General features: G+C 39.5%; 1 protein-coding gene across 1 annotated transcript in view; it reads right to left on the bottom strand.

The window, feature by feature from the left end:
* Positions 1–15,472, bottom strand: part of LRIG2 (leucine rich repeats and immunoglobulin like domains 2) — an 86,214-nt gene that overhangs the window by 34,783 nt on the left and 35,959 nt on the right. Inside the window, exons 2-7 of the mRNA XM_063450685.1 lie at positions 14,381–14,452; positions 13,941–14,015; positions 7,224–7,358; positions 5,319–5,462; positions 3,589–3,732; positions 2,148–2,291 (exon numbers count right to left, since the gene is read on the bottom strand). Of these exons, the coding sequence (XP_063306755.1) occupies positions 2,148–2,291; positions 3,589–3,732; positions 5,319–5,462; positions 7,224–7,358; positions 13,941–14,015; positions 14,381–14,452 (714 nt within the window). The remainder of the gene's footprint in view (positions 1–2,147; positions 2,292–3,588; positions 3,733–5,318; positions 5,463–7,223; positions 7,359–13,940; positions 14,016–14,380; positions 14,453–15,472) is intronic.

Genomic DNA, 15,472 nt, shown 5'->3' on the forward strand with positions numbered 1-15,472 from the left:
TATACACTTAGTATCTGACCATCTCCAGAAAACGTAGTTTTGCCATGGAAATGTGTTCAGACAGTATGTACCATCTTGAGCCAGTGAGAAACCCTGAGGGGCTGTCACCAGATACACAATGTACATAGCTTCCAGATATTAACATGTGCGGCCACAAGACCAAACTGGTGCATGCACAGACACAAATCCTGCACTTATCAGGTGAAATAAGGGAAAGCCTGCCATGCAATATCATACTACCATATACATATATACTAGTAATTTAATTACGTCTTTTTATTATGCTATCTTCAAAATGCACTAGGTATCTAATATAGTTTTAACATGCCATCAAATGTTTCCATAATAGAGAAGGTTTATAGAGTAATGTAAAAAAGAATTAGCAATGCAAGAAAAGCTGCAACAAACTGCTCTAGAAGCACCGATCAGTGAATCAATACTTGCTCTATTAAGGGATCAAAACAAATCCGTCAGGATTTTGTTGGGCATCCTAACATTTAAAGCAGTACTGACTAGTTAGATATTATTCAACCCCAAACATAAAAAAGGAAAACCCCTAAAAGACACCCCTAAACATTTCATAAAGAAAACAATATTACAAATATTTTAACCATTCAGATCCATGTGTTGGGGTCACTATTAGCAGTGAGGCATGCAGAGAAATCCGATCAGGATCTTTTCAGACCCCATTTGTCTCCTGCCACAAAATTTTTTATTTTTTTTTTAAATATCAGAATCCCTCTTGATTCTAAGATAATCACAGTGGCTGACCGTGTTCGTTCATCCACAGTAATTTAACCGCAGCACAACTCGACCCAGCTGACAAAGGGGAGTGCCAAGTATCAAGTGATACCTGACTTTTTACAGAGTGCCAGCAGGGATTTAACATCTGCCGGGATGGTGTCTTAATTTTAACACAACACATCAGTGCATTTTACGTCTTTAAAGGGTTGAAAACTGACGACATAGAAGCATTTACCCAATAAAAACAAATAAATAAAAGGACTTGATTTATTTTTCTCAACTTGCACTAGTGATCACTAGTTATGTAGAAATTAATAAGCATTTGTTTTTCCTAATTTTTGGTTTTGTTTAAATATTTTACTAATATATTGTGTACTGTGTAATATAAGAAAGCCTCATCTGTCCTTAAATGAACACAATTAACAAAAGTAAAAGTGTATTCCAAGCGCTACAGTGCCATAGTCACCGTTTAGGTGATCGAGCCCCGCAGCCATGGTTAAAATAGTGTTTTTCTTCCTTTTCTTCTTCACAGCACTGGTCTCTGGCATGTGGCTCTGCCTCTTTGGCTGAGATCATCGAGATTGGTGATCTCAGCAAATAAAACACTTTCCCATAGGAAAGCATTGGGAGGCTGAAGAGCATGTGCAGCAAAACGCTACGCTGCACTGTACCGATGATATGGTCTCTTTAAGGCCATTTAAAAGAAATAATGGAGTTTTACTCCACTATTTTGCGGAAGCGTCTCTAGTGGCTACCACCAGTATGACAGACACTAGAGGCAGTATAATCCTGCAACAACAACATTGCAGTTTATGCAGAACAGCAATATTTTCAGCTGCAGTGTTAAAATGGGAGGGGGGGGGGAAGCACATGGCATCCCAGACCACTGCATCGAGATGAATAATAACTGTATGATGAAAACGGTTTAACGAGAGAACACACGCAGAACAAGCATCAAAATGCCCTTAGTCACAAATGCGTGGCATCTTAGAAAAACCTAAGTCACTAAAGTTTTAGAAAAGTAGAAGGAAATGATTCTCAACATGAGAAAGTGATTTTCTCTGTGTATCAAGCATTACAGATGGATTATCGGTTTTATGTCAATTCCTTGAACTATAAAGCAAGCATGAACAAAAAATGAACATGGGAAAGTAGTTGTAAAAATGCAGGGTGGTCCAAGATGTAAAGCTTGACTTGGGTCTCTAGCATGGAAGCCTAGCTTATTAGCTATTCCTCTGTGTTTTTGTTACTCTGTTACTATTCTCTTTGTTCTCTGTTCTCATTACAGGTTAAAAAAGGAATGGTACCCAGATGCAGGGCTGAGATATTCTGACATATTCTGAGTCTTGCATAATCCAGCGCACTCCACACATGCACATAGTGGAACGCGCTTGAACACTTACAGATCCAAGAGTTTCTGGCAGAACTCCCACGCATCTGGGCTGATCCTGTGTATTGAATTCTGGGTCATGTTAAGCTGCTGTAGAGATCTCAAACCGTATAGCCAACCTTTGTTAATATCAGTGATGTTATTATGCTCCAACTCCCTGTACAATAAAAAAAGGGGTAAGCGGGGAAATTATTAGTGTTTAAATAACCAGACACAAATACAGGAAACAAAATTGTTTTAAATGAGAAAACAAAAATGAAGACTTAAATAAGATTTAATATTTGAAGATTTCAAGCAGCTTTGTAACTAATGGCTGTAAGTACACTTATATTCTGAATTGCCCATGAAAAGATTGCCACGTGAAAAAAGCTGTCAAAAGATTAACATTTTAAAGTAAGTGAATAGAATGAAATCTAACTAGTTAGAAATAAATTACATTACAATGTCAGTAATTGTATAGATTACAGGAGTAGGCAACTTTCGGCACCTCCCAGAATAGTCTTAAAGCCATAATGCTGGCAAAGCATCAGGGGATATGTAGTCCACAACATTTGGAGTGCCAAAGGTTGCCGACCCCTGGCATAGAACATGCACATACATATAACAGATAAGTGCAGATATATAAAAGGTTATAATAATAAATGTAACATCCACTGCCAAGGCAGTCTGTGTGCTAGTTTGTGAAATACACAAAGGCATACATCCTACCTTTGGCTTTACAAATCACAATAGCTGGAACTATATATTTCACATTTTGACTCCATCCACAAGACTGGCTTCCACACTTCAGATTTACAGTTTCTATGTTCTTTGCCAAGGCAAATCTTCAAATACTTTACTTCTGGTACTTGTATTTAAGTGCTCTTGCATACAGTGTTCTATTGATATATTCCACCCTTGAGATTAAAATCCTCAAGCCGGCCGTAACATTTTCTGTCTCCTAACTTCTATGTACATTTGTCAAACCTTGCGATAATAACCACTGAGGGTGCAACTTAAATACTACATAAATTATTACTTCAAATATTTGACATAAATTATACAACTCCCCTGCCCGGCCCCCACCCCAAAATCTGAAGAAAAAAATAAATGTGTTCATTTTATCTATTAATGTATATTCTGATAACCAGTCATACCCAAAACTGTGTTCAGAAAAAATACAGTTTCTGTTTTTGCTCTGATGAAATGCTAAGACAGAGAAAATCTGCAATAAACAAGTATTCCCGTTTGTTTATGATGGTTACATGGAAGCCAAAGCCTTGTTAGAATCATGTCACTGAGATCAACAGACTTTGCACATAACTAACATACAGGTGACTGTTAAATCAATAGTGAAACAGTAAAATAATTATATTAATTGAACAATTTGCCAAATATCAAGAACACACCGCAATCCAAATATAACAGTATCTATGCTTAGTCATACTTTAGTAATGCCCAATTTGGTTACTCACAGCTGCTCCATATTTTCCAATCCAAAGAATGCCCCATCCATTAGTTTGACTATGCCATTACGTTGCAGTTTCAAAGATTTGAGGGAGTCCAGTCCTTGGAATGTCAAGCTTTCCACAACCTTAATCCGGTTACGTCGAAGCTCCCTTAAAAAAAAAAAAAAAAAAATATAGATAAAAAAACAGTATTGTAAAAGGTATTTATCCTCAAGGAAACAAACATTTTAAGGATCACTATAGTGTCAGGAACACAAACATGTATTCCTGACCATATAGTGTTAAAGCCACCATCTAGGTGGCTTGGCCCTATTAGCCCACTTCGAAGGGGTAAAAACACACTTCTTTCCAGCACCGCGTGGGCCTGCCGGCGCTGGCCCCGTCCTCAATCTGCCTCCTTGGTGACATCAGAATTGAGGCAAGAAGGCGTGATGGGGCACTGAATCAATGCATCTTTATGAGAAACAAATTCCGTTTCCATTCAGAGCGTGGAGACGCTGAATGGAAGTGCGGCCTACTCTGCAGCACTGCCCCAGGAAGCATCTCCACTGGCCATCTGAGGAGGCAGTGTTTGCATGAAAATGCCTTAAGGGAATGATTATAGTCACCAGAACAACTACATTAAACTACATTGAAGTTGTTCTGGTGACCATAGTGTCCCTTTAAAGAATATCTAATGACAACTGATTTTGGCATTAGATTTGAGGGTCTGTATTGTGTTCAGTGTTGAATTTGGCAACATATGTTTTGCTTTTCAACCTTTCTAAATATGACAAATATAGAAGGCAACTGTAATACGATATATCACCTGTGGTGTCAAATATTGTTCCTTTTATAAAGGACACAAAGCAGAATGGTCAAAGCCCTAGTGGCTCAAACGTACGCTATAGACAGCACATACCACTATAAATCAAAATAGCCACTCTGAGAGTTGGCAATAAATAGGTATTAGTCAAACTCAATTAATGTACCCTCAAGCAGTGGGTGAGCTACTAATGCTATGAACCTTTGCAAACTATTTTTTTGTGTTTTTAGATGGCTAGTGGGAGCTGCAGCACAATGATCGTTATTTAAATATATAACTTGAGTGCTTGCAATGTATGGCAATTATATACATTTAAGTCAATTACATTCTGAATTTTAAAAAGCATAGAAAAGTTACTTGCGCACTATCTCAATCCCTATATACATTTAAATAACTGGAGTGAGTGTGACAGATCTCATTTGAGATTTTACCTTACAGCTGAAGACAGCAAGGTGAGTTGTTAGTGAAGGACTCGCCTAAGAGAAATTGCCTTGACGTGGCAGGTGAGCTTACACTTAACCCCTTAAGGACACGACATGTGTGACATGTCATGATTCCCTTTTATTCCAGAAGTTTGGTCCTTAAGGGGTTAAATGGTTATTGGAGTGATACCAATAAACATCTACTTATTTAGATGTGTACAGGGATTTTGGGATAGTCCGCAAGTAACAATTTTCTTTTCCATGCGGTGCTTAATTTTGTATGTTTGTACATTTTTTATTTTTATTTTAATACTTGGATTTTGCTCCATGATCCTTAAGGTGTCAAGTAAATTAGTTAGCATGCTGAATGGAAGATAAATAGTTGCCCAGGCATTACACATATGGATGCCACATTGTCAGCAATAGTCACAATGGGAAAATGTTTTTTATGAGGTGAAAAAAGTAAATGTTTCCAAATGTTGCAAACAGAAAAATAAAGAAATACTCACAGATACTGTAAATGAAGAAGCTTGAAACTTTTTGGCTGAATCACACTAATCTTATTTCTGTTCAGTTTTAAAACTATTAATGAATTTGACAAGTTGTCAAAAGATCCAGGTTCCAATGCAGAAATTCTGTTGTTACTCAGGTTTCTGGAACAAACAGTAGATAAATAGTATTGTGTTACAAAGAAAAGGCTACGCAAAGAATTCTGCTTTTGTACTCAAAAACATTTAAGACATTGTTACAGTATTAACAATTAAAAACTTTTCTAAATTCTGAAAAGATTTGTCTTCTGATCCCCATGTTGCCAGAAAAAAATATAATAGAGACCACCTCTCAATTTCTGACTTCATACATTCATTCCTTCACATTGAGCTTGCCTTGGCGGACAAGAAACATGGAACAACGGGGATGTAGCATTCCTACAACATTATTAATTGGGATTCACAAATGAAACCTACGTTGCTTTTAAAGAGATGACAAACTAAAAAATAAAAACAGCCCTGCCTAACACAAAGTGAGATATTTAGGTTTCATGCATATATGAATTGGATAAATTGATGCTTGTTTTTTAATAAAGTAAAATTCCAAGTGTCAAAATCAGCACAGTGCACAATTGAGTTCTAGTGGTTATGGTGCCAGAGGTGTCTTGGCACCACTCATCCTTTGTGAAAATAAGGAGGCATAAATGTAGATAATAAAACTCACGCATGTCTCATTTTTATCCCCACACCTTTTTATCCCCTACAGGTATGCAAAACAAACTATAGCTGTGAAGTCTGAGTAGAAGAATGTAAATGAATGAAAGTGAGCAATTTTAACCTCTGTATTCACTTCCCACAGACGAATCTAAAACGTCAAAACATGCCATCTGGAAGTCTGGAAAGACTTCTGTCTTAATTTCACAAGATATTAGGTGATTAAGACAGAATCTTTTGATTGAAGCGTGCATATTTTATGAAGTAGTAACAATTTGGTTGCGTTTCTCAAAATATAAGATCCAAAACACATGGGTTTACACATACATACATACATACACACACACATATATAAAAAAATATAATTATTTTTTTAAGAAACATATTTAAACGATTAATGATTTATTTTTTTCCCAGTGACGTTTCCACAAATCTGCGTATAATCAGCAGTAGCACCACTGTCTGCAGATTTAATTAGGAAATTAAAATATACTTTAAAAAAAAAAAAAAAAAACACACCACCATCTCCACCATGTCTCTCTGATGAGTTAGTCTGCTTTGGATCATGTGCGTATCTTGGTTTTATTAACACTCTGGTACAGGTTAATCTCATCTGTCCATAATATGTTGTTCACTAATGTTATATATTTTTTTTTATTTTATTTTTTAGGGCCCTCCAAGTACCATAAATCACTACAGTATACTGTGATGGTTAGGATTATATAGGTTTATGAGCACTGGCCACACATTTATTTTCTCAAAGCTGTTTTGGAGTGGTTTAATAAAAATAGAGAAGAGAACCATACGTTCGTGTTCTGGATAGACAGGAACCCAATTTGGGGGGTTTGATTTTCCCTTTCACTGTTTATCAGTAATTGTTATATACTTACCACACACATCATATGCTTATGAAAAACTAGTTAAAAGTAAATGTACATTGCCCATTATAATCTGCATTAATAATACTTTTAAATATATATATATATATATATATATATATATATATATATATAATAAAAAAATTAGGTATGCAAATTGACATTAATATATTATTCTACCTATAAAAACTGCAGTAAATGTTATGGCTTAATTTCTGGCAAATAGTACACTAAGACCCCACTGTTCACGCAATATTGCTTTTCTTCCTGCTCATGCTTTGTGCAATAAGTAAAAACATACCAGAAGCAAACTTCAAACTTTTATAAAACTTACAAATACTTAATAGACATCCTTGGAAAATATGAGCTTTTTATTTCCGTCAGGAGGTTTGAACTCAGGTCAAGAGATTCCAAGGATATATATTGCTGAAGCAAATCTCCATGCAATTCAGTGATTTTGTTGTGTACTCTGCAAATAGAAAGAAAAATAATGTCACAATTAAAAAACAACAAAAAAAAACATTTAGCACTAGATTACACAAACTTAAAGTTTTAAAAAACTGTGTTTTCATAAAAACACTGGCACTGGTTGTAGTAACCCCTTCAGTGCAGGTCCGCCTGACCCACAAGATTAACCGTACCACTTTTTCCCTTGTTGAGTCCAAGTTCTCTCTCAGCCAAATCCTCCTGGTTTAAGGTCACTACCCGTTGCCAGAGGGTGGGACGGTAGTCTGAGAAGACAGACTAAGGGGAGGACAGGGGAGGCGTGAGGGGGATTGGCTGACTGGTGCTGTGGAACGCTCCACATACAGACTCCAGGCATCATGACCCCTTCAAATCAATGAGGTGGTCATGATGCTTGGAGTAACCCTTAAATAAAGTATCACAAGATATTTGTAGTATTTTACAGTCATACTTTGTTTTAATATGCAAAGGGCGTTAATGGCCCAGTGCGTGGCAAGCATGCAATAAACAAGGTACCTCAAAGAGATATTTGCTTTACCCCGTTTATTATAATTGGTAAACAACTTAAAAAAAAAAAAAACAGTAATTTTACTTACCGTAAATTCCTTTTTTCTTAGTATAGTGGCAGTACTTACAAGTGGGATGTTCCTTAGGATTCTGGACAAGAAGCTCCCCCTTCTTTAGAATTTAAATGCTGTGCTCCGCCTGCTGCCTCCATATAAGCTGTAACTCAGAGACACTCACCAGTAATACAAAAGAACCAAAACGGAGACCGAATGATGCATAGAATTTTATCTATTTGAAAGCGGAGGGAAAGCCAGTACTGCCACTATACTAAGAAAAAAGGAATTTACGGTAAGTAAAATTACTGTTTTTCCCTTCGTATAGTGGCAGTACTTACAAGTGGGATATAGCAAGACCCCTGCAAACAACAAAGGGTGGGAACTCAGCAGGCCACAGCTTGTAGCACCTTACGCCCAAAGCAGCTTCAGATGATGAGAATACGTCCAGCCTACAATGCTTGATAAAAGTATGTAAGGAAGACCAAGCAGCAGTTTTGCAGATGTCTTCAGGTGAGGCGGCTGCTCTTTCAGCCCAGGAGGTCGTCATAGCTCTAGAGGCACGAGCCTTGAAAGGGAAACTAAGGGGAATCCCTTTGGATTGATAAGCCAACCTGATTGTATACGTTAGCCATCAGGCCAAAGAGGGTCCTGAGACAGCACAACCCCTGTTAGCGCCATGAAAGAATACACATAGATCTAAGGATCTAATCCCTGAGTCATCTGAAGACAGATTTTCAGGGATCTTCCAACATCTAGGAGATGTCACATTCTTTCCAGATCCGACGTAGGAAAATGATAAAACCCCGGTAGGACAATAGGTTGGTAATTGCAGCACCAGAAAAAACCTTAGGCAAAAAAGAAGGCTTGGTGTGCAGGACCACCTAGTCGCGATGAAAAAGGTGAATTCCGGAGAGAAAGAGAGAGCTCGGATCACACCTACTCAACTAGCAGAGGCGATAGGCACCCGGAAAACCGTCTTGAAGGTAAGAAACTTGATATGAACCTCCAGTAAATGTTCAAATGGTGGTTCACAAAGGGCTCGAAGCACCAGACAGATCCCAAGTAGGGAAAGGTACTACTTAGGAGGCCTCTTAAGCCTTATGGACTTAAGAAATCTTAGAAAAAGCAGGTTTGAGGCAAAGCCACGAACCAGGAAGTGATTTAGAGCTGAAATCTGGCCTTTGAGCGAAAACTCCCAGGCCGGCTTCAAACCCATCTTGCAAAAAAGAAAGACTTTCCGGGATAGAGGCTTTGGCCGGATCCAACCTCGAAGTGAACACCAGGTTCTGAACTTCATCCAAACTCTGAAATAGATTTACGAAGTGGACCAGCGGACAGAAGACAGCAACACATCACATAAAGGTCAGAGAGACCATGGCCTTGAAGGATCACCCTTGCAGCAACCATGCAGTCAGGTGAAAAATATCCAGAGTTTCCACGGGGAGAGTCACATTCTCCAATATTTGAGAAGAGACTGGAGATGCTAACGTGAGATTGTCAAGTTTTCCACTTCCGAAAACCAACTCCTGTTCGGCCAGAAGGGCAGGACTGCCAATTACTTGCCTTCTTCATCTTACTTATGAACAATCCGTGGTATAAGAGCGACAGGAGGGAAAACATAAGCCATGTCGAAGGTCCAAGGTATCGATAGACCGTCTAGGACAACTGGGTACTCTCCTGAATGGAGAGAAGCAAAACATTGAACTTTCCTGTATCTCCTTGTGGCAAACAGGTCTATCTCCGGCCTGCCGAAGCGTGAACCCAGCGCCCAAAAAATTTAGCTTGACAGTGCCCAGTCTGCCTGAGACCAAAGTCTACGGCTGAGGCCGTCTGAACTAACTTTAGAGACCCTCTGACATGGATAGCTGATATAGCGAGAAGATTCGCTTGAGCCCAAGACATATGAGATAGCAGAGCTCTTGAAGAGCTTTTACCTTCGTGCCACCCTGGCGAAAAAAACCACTGTAGTGGCGTCGTCCGACTGAATCCTCATAGCCTGATTTGTGATGGCTGAACGGAAGGAAACCAGTGCCTTCCAAACAGCATTAAACCCTGAAACTTCAGGAAGCGCCTGACTCCACTCCGTTCCGTTCCAAGACCCTGACGGAACTGAGAAGCTAGATGGGCGCCCCAACCCATCTGGGAGGCATATGTGGATATCATAAACCATTGTTTCTGAGCAAACGATAGGCCCTTTGAGATTTTGCTTCTGTGTTTCCACCAGTTCAGGAGTCCTTTCACCCTTTTGGATAGGTGGAAGGAGAGTCTAGATCTTCCTGTTTTCGTGTCCATTGGGAAAGGATGTCCCATTGCAATGGTTTTGCTTCTGCCTTTGCCCAGGCCACTGCTGGGATTGCAGAAGCGAGGAGGCCTAGAACCTCATAGCATCTCTGATTGAACTTAGGTTTTATGCAGCTTTGATACGGCTTTAAAAATACTCATTTGTTTCACTAATGGTAGAAAAAGAGAGAGGGACTGTGAATTTCCTCTAAGACCCAAGAACTCTAGACTTCGTGACGCAGTCAGCTTGGATTTTTCCAGGTTCAGGATCCAACCGTGATCTCTTAAAATCTTCATTGTAATCGTGAGATGAAGATTTAGCAGTTGTCTTTATTGGGCCTTCAGGAACCAAACGTCCAGGTATGGAACAATCGAGATACCTTTCAGACGTAAAACCACTGCTATGGATGCCAGGATTTCCGTAAAAGCTCGAAGAGCTGAGGACAGGCCAAAGGGAAGAGTTTAAATGTAAATGGAGAATCCTTCGCTTTCTTGAAACAAGAATGCTTGGGCACTTCCGGATTTGAACCCGGGACCTCTCGCACCTGAAGCGAGAATCATACCACTAGACCAACAAGCCAGTGTTGCTAGAACCGCAAACCTGAGAACTTCCGGTTAGATTCTGAAACCGGTACATGGAGATAAGCATATTTAAACCAACTCCGCCATGTAATCTCCCTTTGTAAAAATGTGTGTCAAAAGACAAAATACGTTCCATACGGAACTTCTGTCATGGTAAGCAGGTGTTTACTAGATTCCATCTGGTATTTGAACCAGAAAAAAAGGCGTGAGTAAACTCCCTGAAATACTCAACGTTTGGGTACCTCTCTACCACATTTCTTAAAGAAGAAGAGAATTTGTTTACTCTTGATGGATAGCTTGACCGTAGGAAGGATGGACGTGGTTTCGATGAAACTTTATTCTGTAACCTTCTGAAATGGTTCTTGTAATTCACCTATGAAGCACTCTTTCCTAGTCTTGGGTGAAGAACCGAAGGCGTCCTCCCATCTTATGGCGTCAAAACTTCCCCTTTTGTCATGCCTGTTGATTCCTGTCAAGACCACTGGCTGTTTAATTGAGGTACATAGTTGGTCTCCCATACAAGTACTAACCAGGCCCGAGTCTGGATGGCTTCTGAGATCTGACGAGATCAGGGATTTTCAGGCTGGTATGGCCATAGGCCATCATGCTTTTGAAACCTGCAAAACCGCCCTGGTAACGAAAGGACCTCTGACCCTTGTACTGAAAACTTTAATATCCCTGGGTTCTTTAATCCAGAGGCAGGGCTTTCTTCGTATCAGACATCTGTCTAACAATGTCTTCCAAAGGAGTGCCAAAAAAAAATTTTTGTTCCTTTCAAAGGGTAATGCACATAAGGGTGCTTTAGACGCAGAGTCAGCTGTCCATGTTCGTAGCCAAAGAGCTCTTCTGGCTACTGACGACAAACCCATAATCCTCGCTGATAAACAAAGAAAACTCATCTTTCAGTAGGAACAAGAGATGGGAAGGATCTGTATCAGATTTCCCATAATGTAATCTTCCAGGGCTTGTAGCCAAACGCTCTGAGCTCTGAGAACCGCTGAACCTGCAAATTCAGCTCTGCACTGATATCCTGCGGCCTGGAATATTCTACTACACGAAGTTTCGGCCCGTTCGTCCATTGGGTCTTTAAGCCCTGAGACTTCGCCAATGGGTATAGTGGTTTTCTTTGATAGCTGGTCAATCTGAACATCCACTTAGGAAGATCTTCCCATTTTCCTCCAGACTGTAGCTTGACTTGAACGTACGTCTTTCAAGATTCTTTCATTCTCTATGATGGAGATCCAAGATTTAAGGAGACATTGGGAAACCTTTAACCTTACCCTTGGTAGGTTCAGTTTCTTGTACCGCCGTCGTCACTTCTTTAATACATTTCTTCAGCTCTTCTGGTGGAAACCCCTCCTCCACACTTGAAGCCAGGCTGGAAATATCCGAAGGCGAAGAGACGTCAGACACAGAAGGAGATCTATTCCTCCTACGCTGTGTGGGCAGTTTCTCCCGAATAGCTTCAAATGTCTGGGACAAATATTCCTGAAACCAGCCCAGGAAGGATGCCATATCAGTCTGCTCGGCTTTTACTAGCCGATCCGTTGCGCACTGATTGCATGTATTTTTGCGACATCCGTCAGGTAGAGGTAATGCACATTCCAGACAACATAAGTGCTTAGATTTACTTGTGGTGTTTGGAACAGAAGTTGACATCTTGTCTATATCTGTCTTATCTGGAGACATAGGACTTATTCTAGAAGCATGCATAAAAACAAAAGGTGAAAAAAAGGAGAGTTCAATAGTTAAACCTCACCTTAAATCACCTAAGATCCGTGTAGGAGGGCAGGTGACACGGAGAACCAGAACTGTACACCCACCCTTGGGGTCAGGAAGGTCCTGCACAGCCATGTATCCAAATTTTAAATTTGGCGCCAAACACCGTTTCGCGCATGCTCAGTAGCGTGATTCTGTGTTTGGTGGAACGCAAAGCCTCCCGGGCGTGCGTTCCACCGCTGTGCGCATGCGTAATGAGCAATGAAGGAGAACCGCCTGGGAACTCCGTCAGAAAAAACCACAAAAGACAGTACCCGGTCACGTTCCGTAACGCGAACCCGGAAGTACTGTTGCCGCTCAGTTCCCGCCCGGGAAACTATCGGGCACTCACCTCCCGGTCAGCAACCTGTGCTGAACGCACCAAATCTCCACCTGCACTGTGGGGGAACCTGTCCGTCCCGTTGCCGGGACAAGAAGAACTGGTGAGTGTCTCTGAGTTACAGCTTATATGGAGGCAGCAGGCGGAGCACAGCATTTAAATTCTAAAGAAGGGGGAGCTTCTTGTCCAGAATCCTAAGGAACATCCCACTTGTAAGTACTGCCACTATACGAAGGGAAAAAATAATAATAATATTTCCTTCAAAATTAGAATGAAAGTTGATATATGTCATATATGCAAAAAAAATAAAAAACTCAAATAAGTGCACATAATCTAAATATATCTACATACTTTTTGCACATTTGTTCATATATATATATATATATATATATATATATATATATATATAAATAATCAAAAAGGTTATGGTGGTGGAAAAAAACTGTGCAAAATTTATATTTATTATGTATATATGTATATATATATATATATATATATATATATATATATATATATATATATATATATATATATATATATATATATATATATATATATATATATATATATATATATATATATATATATATAATCCACTGGTGATTTGCACGATTTGCTCATATATACACACACCACTTTTTCCCTTGTTGAGTCCAAGTTCTCTCTCAGCCAAATACATACATACATCAACAGTTGTGGTGGGGGAAAAAGTGTGGATGAAAACCTGAAGTAAGTAGATAGTTGCTAAACATTGCTAAACACAAATACACACACCAGTCAAGCCATAAGACTTGCTTTTCCCACAGAAATCTCACTTTAACAGTGCTCTCACTACTGCAAAGGATTCTGGGTAGGTGTATGCAAATGAGCTCAACAACGAACCACATTTTTGAATTGAGGGGAAAATGTGGTTCTTTGTTGAGCTCATTTGCATATGCCTACCCAGAATCCCTCATACACACACCTTTATATAAAGAATTAAAATGTTTTAAATGTCTAATACAATTGTAAAACAAAACCTTTTTATCAATCAAGAGACAAAGATATTTATACACATACTTACAGCGATAGAACGGTTATGTTAGAAGTCGGTTCCCCTAAATGAGGAATTGCTGTTAACTCGTTGTAATTCATTTTTCTGTATAAATATATATATTGTAAAAAAAAAAAAAAAAAAAAAAAAGGACAAAGTATTACTGGAATGTCACCTTAATGTTATCCGTCTAGCAATAGAGTTATAAATTATCGCTTAAAAAGGATAGTCCAGGCATACTCCAAGCACCAATCCAACTAACGTGGATTTGATAGGTTTTGCTGTAGACATACAGATGATCATGTGCAGAAAGTGATAGACACACAACAGTCACATGGACATAGAGACAAAGTTATTGAACCATTATTTTAGGAAAGTAAATCTAAATCCTAAATCTACATACTCTTGCACTATATATACACACCTGCAAAAATCTATAGTACTAAAGTAAAGCAACTTGCAAAACTTACACTTCTTGAAGTGAATACAATTCTGGAACCAGGCTGCTGTTGGATAGAGTTAACCAATTGTGACTGATCTCCCTAAAGGTAAAAAGAAAAGAAAGATCAGTTACTTGTGCTACAGAACAACCTTCCAATCAATGCAGGTATCAACCAGAATGATTTCATCGCTAGTTATTCATTCTATTATTTCCTGTTACAGACAGGTCCAGTCACTATGGTGCAGGACTCCAAGGCAAACCTTCCAAAAATTAGCTAAGATCACCTTGTTTTCCTTCCCCCTCCTGGACACCCAGGATGCTAAGCTAAGTCTACCTAGCACCAAGCACTTGACTGGGAGATACCATGAATCACTCTGGAACTGCTCATAGAATCAGTCCTTGAAACTTCAATCTGGCATCGCTCAGTTCCCTGACCCTCAAAACGAGAGCGCTAATTGCAGGAGAGATCAGGGAAGTGATGTGGCATCCAGTGACACCAAGGACTTGTGGGAGCTCCCTTCTACGGGACTCCAGAAAGCCATTACTGGAGAAAGTGACTTGGAACAAAACAGCCTGTAACTTTGTGCAGGATCGAAGGATGGCCGCGACCCGGTCAAACTTTAATCAGAGATTGCTCAGGCTTGTCACATCCAATCCAGCCACTTTTTAGACAGTTTACCCTAGACCAGAACTTTACGGGAATTTATAACTCTTGGGGATATCTCGTGGGGAACACCTTGTTTTGGGATATTACTGTAAGGTGTTCTGGTGTCTGGGAGTTAATTAAAGTATCTTCTCTTTAACCGAGTTATGTCCAAGATACAACGGCGCCCTGGTGGGATTGTATGGTTTGGTTTCATAACCTCTTTTGGGAATGCCTGGAAATATATGTACGTTTTTAAATAAAGTGTGTCTGTTTTACCCTTCATCAAGCTCGGCTGATGTTTTGGAAGAACGCTATGATCACTGTAGCTATCCTGCTTCAGAGAAAGGGAAATTCTTGGCAGAGGTACTCAGTCGGACTACAGGAGCTCTGTCACACATCCAACGTTACATTATTGCATTTGCCAACAGTCAATTTATACACACATTCCAGGCTGATCAGACTTGTTAAATAGCC

This window comes from Pelobates fuscus, chromosome 1 (assembly GCF_036172605.1).
Source record: "Pelobates fuscus isolate aPelFus1 chromosome 1, aPelFus1.pri, whole genome shotgun sequence".
Lineage (NCBI taxonomy): Eukaryota > Metazoa > Chordata > Amphibia > Anura > Pelobatidae > Pelobates > Pelobates fuscus.